Below are 9817 nucleotides of genomic sequence, written 5' to 3'. Positions count from 1 at the left end.
ACCCTCCTCCTCCCAGCTCCACCATCATCACTACCCAGTCCGACGAGTAGCAGCAGCGTCGTCACCTCCACTGTCCGAACACCACCCCGTCACCTTCCCCCAGCACCACGACCAACAGCAACAACCTAACCTCATCGTCAACCTCCAACTCCATTCCTTACCAGTCCGTCACCTTCACCATCATCACTACCCAGCTCCTCGACCTCACGTCCGAAACCAACAAACCACCAGCAACAACCCTACCCAAAAAACCAGTCGCGACCAGCTCCCCCATCGACTCCGAACAACGCCCAGCTCCTCCGAACGACCACCATCGTCGTTACCATCTCCGCCATCGTCGACCACCACCCCATAACCCAACTCTGCCCTCGTCGTCACACCCAAACGACCATTGTCCAAACCACCATAACCCAGCCGGACGAGCAGCAGCTGTTGTTGCTGCGTCATCACTGTCCGTCGCGCCACCAACTCCCTCCATCTCGTCCAGCTTCCCCACAACCACAGCTGCTCCCCGTCGTCGCACTCCCCCGTCGACAACAACCCACTGCCGCTGCCCAACTCGAACGTCCAAACCAGTCGCACCCTCCCCCCTCGCATTCAAAGGTTCACCTGGGAAAACCAGTGGCAGCCATGTTTCATGCTCAGTCCGTTCGAGTTCGAGTTTTAGCGCGAGCTATTCCGTTTGAGCTGTGATGACTGTTTCCATGGTTTCCCGTTTGAAGTCCGTTCGAGTGTCGAGGTGAGGTTCTAGTTCGTTGGTCTCGTTGCGTCATTTCGCCGACTATGGCTCCATTTCGGTTTGATGAATGAGTTGTAAATCCCCAGCAGTGTTTATCATTAGAGGTTCGTTTTCCAATATTTGTTTGAGTTGCTATCGGTTACTATCGTGTCCGAGCTTGAATACATGTTATGTTGAAGATTTTGCTTAAATCCGTCGAGTTTTAGTTTTGTGCTTATGTTATTGCTATCTCGAATGGGCATGCTAGACGAAAGTTGTACAAAAGTTTTCATATTCGTGACTAGCTTGCCGAATGGGTAGTCGGATTGATTTAATAAGCTCTGTTATAATTTTATTAGTCATTATTCAGTTGTTCATCATATGGTTTAGTTCTAAATGTAGGTTCATGTTTAATTGTAATTCGTCAAAGCTTGAGATACTCTTCATTAGCCGTGTATCCTACTAGCTTCCATTGTTCGATTAATAAATTAGGATTTCTTTTTTTAGAAACGAACTTAATAGAAAATATAGTCGTTGTAGGTTTACCCTTTAAAATAAAAACGAGACTAGCTTCGCCAAAAATAAAAATGTACAGATTGCGGAGCCCTCACAAAATATATGTATTAAACACTTAGATTCCGAAACGGGCCGTTTAGCAAAATTCACGGCCCTACCCAATATAATAATGCGCTAGTTGCTTTAGGTGCGCCTTTAATAATGTTATCTCCCTAAACTCGGGTGCACATTTATGTGACCCAAATCCAAATCTCAACGAAATCGAAATGTGTCTCTAATCACGGGTACATTGACTGTGACGTGGTATAAGATGCATTTCCATGACGTTGCAAATTCCCTTTTTTAATAATGAATGAGACGAGCCTCGCCAAATAAAAATGCAAATTGCGGGGCCCTCAATAATTAGTCATAATAAATACTTAGAATTTGGGATGGACCGTTTAGTGAATTTCACTGCCTTCCCTAAAGATAACAACGCGTTAGCCTCTTTAGACGCGATTTAATTAAATTACTTTCTTAAACTCGGGTGTGCATTTCATGCGACCCAAATCCAAATCCTAAAACATCAAATAAAATATGTTTCGGATTGTGGGTGCATTTCATGTGACACAGTCCAAAGATATGTTTTAAGCGATGTTCACATTCCTAAAAAATAATGATAATAAAGCGGTAAAAGATAAAATTTGCACATGGTTCATGATTGTATTAAAAATCAGATAAATAAGCCGAATATAACAGTTGAGCAACTGTGCTAGAACCACGGAACTCGGGAATGCCTAACACCTTCTCCCGGGTTAACAGAATTCCTTATCCGGATTTCTGGTACGCAGACTGTAATATGGAGTCATTCTTTTTCCTCGATTCGGGATTAAAATTGGTGACTTGGGACACCCTAAATCTCCCAAGTGGCGACTCTGAAATAAATAAACAAATCCCGTCTCGATTGTCCTTTAATTGGAAAAACTCCCTCGCGCCCCTTGGGTGCGGAAAAAGGAGGTGTGACAACAGCGTATGTCTTAGTTTATTTTGTTGATTCTTTGAAGTGATCGAGATGAGCTTTTTGAGTTATCGTTTAAATTAAGATTGAGAAATATCCGCGAGAAGTTTCTCTTAGATCATTCCTACCAATAGATTCTTGCAAGTTTCACCGCACTTCACATTAGTTTATTTGAAAGATTTAAATTTAATCAAGAGAGGAGTTTGAATCGGAAGTATAAGCTAATCACCTATTGAATTTGTGAGAATCTATAGAATCTCAAGAGTGAAATATAATAACGTCATATCCAGAGTAGCAGTCTTGCACCTATTATGTCAAAACCCTTGTTCTTCGTCTAGATAATAACTCATTGCTTTACTCTCTAGTTTTCTATAATCAATTGTTTCTTGATTTAATTTTAGTGGTCAATTTTAATTCATAATCACTCCAACTAAAGTGTTAATCATCTTGAATAACATTAAACCACAAATTACTCTACCATTATTTAAATACAATCTCTGTGGAGACGATAATTAAACTATACTATATTTGGCTAGCGAGCATTAATTTTGTGTTGTATTTTGCATTTATCAATACGCATCTATACATTATTATATAGTATTATACAAACTGCTATGTGGTTACGATTCAAATAAAACATAGATATATAATGACGAGCCAAACTTTATAACATGATATTAATGCATGTAGCATGATCCCTTTCCACAACAACAATATGATATAGGGTAATATTACAATAATAACAATTAGCTTATTGTAGCTCCTCTTTTAATCGACTTTGGGCTAGATAACATGAGCAAGCTCACATTGAATACATGATAATCACTTTCCACATACAATAAAATTATGCATTTTTTCAAAAATGATCGAAGCATTTGATATTCAAAACTCATTGATTCGATTAATTTAATTCATGATTAGTAGGATTGAACCTAGCCACTGGAACACAAACCAAAGGATTGGCTCTAGGGACCGTGACACCACTACCTTCTTCCATGTCCACTTTACCATTATTACCTTCACCACCAACTTTCCACTCAAAGCATTGAATTATAGCAGCAAGACTTGTGTGCAATATTTGCAATGCTAATGAAATTCCAGGACATCCTCTTCTCCCACTCCCAAATGGCAAATAATGGAAATTATTTTGTCCCCTTACATCCAATATTTTTGTTTCATTCATAAACCTTTCTGGCCTATACTCAAGAGGATTTTCCCAATATTTTGGATCCCTATTCATAGCCCAAACATTCACAAAAAGTCTAGTTTTTGCTGGTATATGATAGCCTTCAATTGTGCAGTCTTCACTTGACTCTCTAAGAATCATTGGAGCAGGAGAGTGAAGACTTAGTGTTTCTTTAACAATGGCTTGAAGATAGGGAAGTTGAGAAATATCTGATTCTTGCACTGCTCTAGTTTTTCCAGTGACATTGTCAATTTCTTGGACTGCTTTCTCCATAATATTTGGATGATTAATTAATTCTACAAGTGCCCACTCCGTTGCAATGGCTGAGGTATCAGTTCCACCAGAAAATAGGTCCTGTAAAATTAGTGAAATGCATATTGTCATTTAAAAAAAAAAATCGATCAAGAACTGAAAATTAAAAAAATAAATTATAGAAAGCATCATATCAGCCGATGAACTTTCTAAACCAAAAAGTGTATTGGTATCCTAGTTTTATTGTTTTATTTACTCTTTAAAGACATGATTTATAAGGACTCACTTAGATATAAAAATAAAAGTTTACCTTTTTATACAGATAGATATGAAAATACATGTAAGACTCTCACTACCTCTTACGTAACTGTTGATATAGTAAGAGTAGCTCTAATTTGGTACTTTGCACAAATTAAGTGGTCTTTAAAAAAATGTCTGTTAGTTATATTCCATACTTGATCAAACACCGTTACATATAATGAGATAAATGTAAGGAGATTAGAATTAATACTATTCACAAAGCAGATAGAAGCGGCGAAAATGGTTACTATTTCGTGACTGGCCAACAGATTATGATATAAACTGACAGTAAGTACTTTTTTCTTTTTTCTCCGTTCTAATTTATGTGATCTAATTTCTTTATAGGAGGGGAGCCTTGGCGTAACTGATAAAGTTGATGTCATGTGACCAGGAGGTCACAGGTTCGAGCCGTGAAAACAACCTCTTGCGGAAATGCAGGCCGGTGAGAGGAGCCTTGGCGTAACTGATAAAGTTGATGTCATGTGACCAGGAGGTCACAGGTTCGAGCCGTGAAACCAACCTCTTGCGGAAATGCAGGCCGGTAAGGCTGCATAAGCTGCCCTAATTCCTTTATAGTCTGTTGAATTTAAAAATTATGGCTTAAGACCACAAGTTATATAATACTTTTATGTTTCTTAAGATTCAGATTATGTGAATTTTGACTAACATATTAAAATGTATTTTTTTCATTATATTGACATTTCAATAATTGCAAGCTTATAGTACTTGAAGTTTTTGAATATCTAAAGTTCAATTGAAAATTAATTATTGAGTTGCTCTAATTCAATTTAATTTTGAAAATTAGTCAAATTAAGTCTAAAAAGCGAAAATTATCACATAAATTTAGACGGGGTGGATTAGCATGTTAATTACCAGAACAAAAGCTTTGATATTTTCTCTTGTCAATCGAATTTCTGAGCTGTTATCTTCTGAAATATCAAGTAAAATCTCAAGAAGATCCTTTGCAATTTCCTGATTCCCATATTTCATTTTCTGCCTTTTCCTTCTTATTTCTTGATGCTCCTCAATTATGCTCTCCATAATCTCATCAAACTTGTCTCGAACACCCTTTAACTTCTTCCCAAAACCTTGCAAATCCCACTTTTTAAAAAACCAAAACGTATCCGACAGATTAAATTTCCCTGATAGCTTAGCCATTTCAAGAATCATTTTCCTGACATTTTCAGCTTCATCTTCATTTTCACAACACCCTTTACTCATAAGCATTCTTGTTATAACATTGTTTGTCATCGTCGTAATTTCATCTCGAATATTAACTGCTTTGCCAACTGCAGCATTTCTTGATAGTACTTTAATCAAACGCTTAATTTCGTCGCGTCTAATTGGAAGCAGAAGATGAAGAGTTTGTCCGCCAAGAAGTTTAGAAAAGCATAGTTTTGTCATGAACTTCCTATAAGTTCCATAAGGTGCAAATGAGAAGTCTTGGTGATAAGTTAAGTAATCAATATTGGATATTTTGGGACGGTTTGAAAAGGTAATCTCATTATTTTTGAGGAATTGTTTGGCTATTTCAGGTGAAGAAGCAACCACACATGGAATAGAACCAAGGAATAAGTGAAATAATGGTCCATATTTGTTGGATAATTTGTGTAGAGATTCATGTGGTTTGTTACTTAAAAGGTGGAGGTGACCAATAAGTGGAAGCTTTAAAGTGCTTGGAGGAAGGCAAATTGTGGTTCTATTTCTTAATAATGCTCTAACTATAATAATAGAAATAGGCCAAATGAAGAAAAGAAGGATATAGGCATGGATATCAACCATGATGGAAAGGTTTAGTTTGTAGATTATAATGCTAATGGTGATGCTGTTTAGTGCTATTTATACAACAGAATAATGGATCAATCGGCTGTATTTGTATATTTGCAGTAAGATGATGACAATATTAAATTATAAATACAAAAGACTGATGAGCTGGTACATATAAAATCTAGTACTTCTCTAAGGTATTTGTACTAGACTAGCTTTTCTTTGTCTTCTATCGACGCAAATAAGGTGGAAGATTTTATGTGAATATTCCATTGTGCTTTGCTTAACTTTTGACAATTTCCGACATTAAACAGGTTTATTTTTACTTGCTACTTGCAAAGTAAACAATGTTTCGTGTGCGAACAAAGTCGCACTTTAAGACTTGATAAGAAAATAGAAGTTATATATAAAGATGTAGAGATATTTTTTAAGGGTGAGACATTTAGTGAGAATCGCACGAATTTGGTTCAAAATGAATAATATCACACCATGTTAAAAAGTTTCTTTGGTCTAGCTCAATCCAACAAAATGATATTACAGTTGATGGTTGTGCGCGACGAGTATGTAGTTCTCATGTTGTGCTCCATGAAGAGTTAATTAAAAACTACAAGCCCAACCGAGTGATGTCGTGGAACATGTTCGTTTATTCCCTTTTTTCGTTGTTTTGAGATGCACACACTAGAATATGCTCGTGGGCTTTGATGTCCATAAATACTAAGATAAGATAATGTGGATGACAAACAATCAATCTTATAAACACATAAATCTTGGTAATGGATAATGTGATACTTGCTTTTGGAGGAAATAATTAGATATGTGAACAAAATCCCATATTGAAAGTTGAAAAGAAAAAAAAGGCTACAATTAAGGTGAAGGGATGCTTTTAATAGTAAGATGCCATTTGAAAAAAAATGGAGTTTCAACTAAAGTAAATAATATTATACTGCGTTAAAAATATCTTTAAACGACTCAGCCCACCATACTGAAAGACAAGCTGAAACACAATGAAATATTTAACATGTTATCTGAGAATCTCCTGCTATTGCAAAGGTTCACTAGTTTTACACGCAATGACAATTAAGAAAATGTCTATTTAGCATCTAAAAGTAATCAACAGCCGGCATATGAGTATGGTTTCCTAGTTATTTATCAAAGAGATGATTCTGGATATAAATAGATTAATGATTAAATAGTATACTTTTGTTCTATACTCTTCTTACTCATATTTCTTGTCAATCTAAGCAATTGTTGTTTTCTGCAGTTTTCCTTATTGTTGAGAATATTCTACACAGTAGAACTTAGATTTAGGGAACAGTAAGCCGCTCAAATCAATGTTATATTCAACTAATGCTATTAAACTAATCGACACATTGTGTTCACATGCTATTAATAAAAAATAACCCTACTGTTCAAGTCACCACTATAACAATTCCTCATGGACATTGGCAGTTGGCACCATCGCCTAGGGTATCCCCACTCTAGAATCCTGAACTCTTTTCCGAATACATTTTCTTCGCCAGGTTCAGCCATAGACAAAGTTTACTTTATGTAATTCTTGTCTTTTCAAATAAAATTCAACGTTTTCCAATCCATCGTTTCTCTCATAAAGTAGTGCGCCACTGGTTACACTTTACAATGACTTGTGGGGTTCGTAACTTGTCCTTTCGCTAACAAAGAATGATGTTGTATTAGCTATGTACTATTAGTGGGTGTTGGTTTATAAAATATTTTCGATAAGTTAATTAAAAAGACGGTGAGTGCCGAAACCAACCCCGTAATTAGTCTTGAACATATTATGTTAGTGAGACTAAAGATGCTCCACTGTAGCATACTTAAGGGACTAAATATGCCGAAACCAACCCCGTGATTAGTCTTGGACATATTCTGTTAGTGAGACTAAAGATGCTCCACTGTAGCATACTTAAGGGACTAAATATGCTTAGGGTTATATTTAAGGGACCTGTCGCACCCCTTTTTCTCGCAAAATCAGGTTTCGATTTTGTCAACTCTTTTAAGGAAGGGTTTTAAAAGAGAGAGTCGCCACCTAACGGATTAAGGTGTGTTAGGGCACCTATTGCAAATAACTCAGGTTTTACTAGTTGCATCACCAAAGATCGGGTAAGGGCTCAAATTACCTCGAGGATAAGGTATTAGGCACTCCTCGAGGTCCACAACAGTGGGTCCCGACCGAACTTAAATTATGTGAAATAGTCTAATAAAGAAGCGAGGGAATTATTTAATAGGGATGGGGGGTCCTAAGTTTTTAGCCTAAAGGATCACCCTGTGCAACATAAATAATACGTCGTAACTCCCACAAGATGGGGGTGTTACTCATATTATTCAGCGGGCACAGACTATCATCTCCTGCTACCCGATTACTATCTTTAAATTATTTACCTAAAGCACTCTAATCAATTCTAACTCGTATCCTATGCGTGCACTACCAATCCCTTACCTATGGTCTTGGAGGCATTGAAACCTCTATTTTGGATAGTTCTAGACTCAACATAGGTTGCTCAGAATTGTAAAACTAGGCGACATACAAAACAAGTTGGACTTTTTATACAAGAGCAGATAAAGGCTCAATTTAGCCTCCACACATTAGGCAGCAAATGCACGCAAACAGATTGGCATATTGACAATTTTAACAGTTAAGGTTGGTAGGTCCTATAGACATGATTTCTGTGTGATTCTGGATTTTAATTATACTGGCAGTTTATGAGAAACAATTTCTAGGTGACTATGCAATTGCCTACTGATTACAATTAAAAGCGTTTGAACCTATAGGCATGTTATCTAGGTGACTTATTCAGCAGTTAACAGTGATAACAAAAAAATGCTTAGAATTATTTAGTTACTCCTATAGGCATGCTTTCTAGTTGTATTTAGCAAAACGCTATGCAGAGTTCCAATTTTAGTATTTGGGACAAATGATAGTTATCCCTATAGGCATGAATTCTACTTTTTGGTGATTCAAACTGCTTATTAATTCCGAGAGATATGTATATTAACCAAGCGAGTGTGACAATTAATTAAAACCTATAGACATGATTTCTAAAGAAACAGTTTAAAGTATGCTGTAAGTTGAACTTGTTTATTGCATTTCCTATATGCATGGTACCTAATCATGCAATGGCAAACCTAAACACTTAGACAAGTTTTAGTTGAATATTTCTTGGCGTAACGTAAAACCTATAGGCATGTTATCTAACAATAATAGCAGAAAGATCGATGTGCATGTTATCTAACATATAATAGTAAAAGGACCTATAGGCATGTTATCTACCCCTTTCATATAGAAGGTCATATAGGCCCATTTCCCAATTTTATTATTGCCCCCAATTGTATTTACAAATAATTATTACAGACCATGAATAAATTACAAAGTATATAGACTATAGGAAGCCTGCAGCAGGCCCAAATACATCTGGATAGGCCAAGCCCTTCAATCCACAATATCTCCAAAAGCCAGTGTTCATAGTGACCAACAATGACTGATTCACCTTTGTTTCAAGGATAAGCATACCAAGTCCAATCCTCTAGTGTGTCAGAGTTCCCAAGGGCTTCACAAACCTCGGGCAGTGCTCACACAAGAGTAAAAAGATTAGAACCAATTCAAGGAAAACTATGGACCAAATCCTGATGTGTCGGAGTTCACGAGGGTCTCATAAGAACCTTGAGCAGTGCTCACACCAAGAAGGCTAGAGGACAATGCCTAAATTGCTTCGGTTTTCTAGCAAAGAGTTTGAATTCAGAAGAGTGCAGGACAGATTAAGAAGTACACTTAGGGATAGAATCACGCATAGAACAGAGACCAACACTTTGAAACTGAGCAGACTTAACAAATTGGAAAATTAACAAAGTCATAAACTAATAATGACCAACTCATGAGTGTAAGCACGTGATTTTTGCCCTATATGAGAATTACTCCCACAAATTCGAAATAAAATGATTTTCCTTGGTGTGCAATTTTGAGTATTTTGAGTATTTTTGTGATATTTTTCGTATTTGTCTGTGTTTGCTTATTTGTTAAATTAATAAAAAATATAAAAATATGTCGCATTTTGGATGTAGGATTTAA

The 9817-nt window shown here is 36.6% G+C and overlaps 1 protein-coding gene and 1 long non-coding RNA gene across 2 annotated transcripts; one reads left to right on the top strand and one right to left on the bottom strand.

Moving 5' to 3' along the window:
• The first annotated feature begins 285 nt into the window (after positions 1 to 285).
• LOC142181586 (uncharacterized) lies at positions 286 to 4658 on the top strand. Its single transcript, XR_012710252.1, has 2 exons — positions 286 to 843; positions 4315 to 4658. It is a non-coding gene; the product is annotated as an uncharacterized LOC142181586 (long non-coding RNA).
• Positions 2894 to 5825, bottom strand: LOC107814570 (cytochrome P450 93A3-like). The gene is made up of 2 exons (XM_016640010.2): positions 4843 to 5825; positions 2894 to 3771 (listed from the first exon to the last, which is right to left on the bottom strand). The coding sequence occupies exons 1-2, from the start codon at positions 5749 to 5751 to the stop codon at positions 3133 to 3135; spliced, it is 1548 nt and encodes a 515-aa protein (XP_016495496.1). The 5' UTR covers positions 5752 to 5825; the 3' UTR covers positions 2894 to 3132.
• Between the last annotated feature and the right edge of the window lie 3992 nt (positions 5826 to 9817).

Source organism: Nicotiana tabacum, chromosome 6, assembly GCF_000715075.1.
Source record: "Nicotiana tabacum cultivar K326 chromosome 6, ASM71507v2, whole genome shotgun sequence".
In the NCBI taxonomy this organism is placed as follows: Eukaryota; Viridiplantae; Streptophyta; class Magnoliopsida; order Solanales; family Solanaceae; genus Nicotiana; species Nicotiana tabacum.
The sequence above is the reverse complement of the archived record's forward strand: the minus strand, read 5'-3'. Positions and strand labels throughout refer to the sequence as shown.

Excerpts from the sequence above, each read along its gene's own strand:
- LOC107814570 (XM_016640010.2), bottom strand. The coding sequence starts at position 5,751 with ATGGTTGATATCCATGCCTATATCCTTCTTTTCTTCATTTGGCCTATT. Across the intron at positions 3,772-4,842 it reads ATATCAAAGCTTTTGTTCTG|GACCTATTTTCTGGTGGAAC; the intron begins GTAATTAACATG and ends CTAATTTTACAG.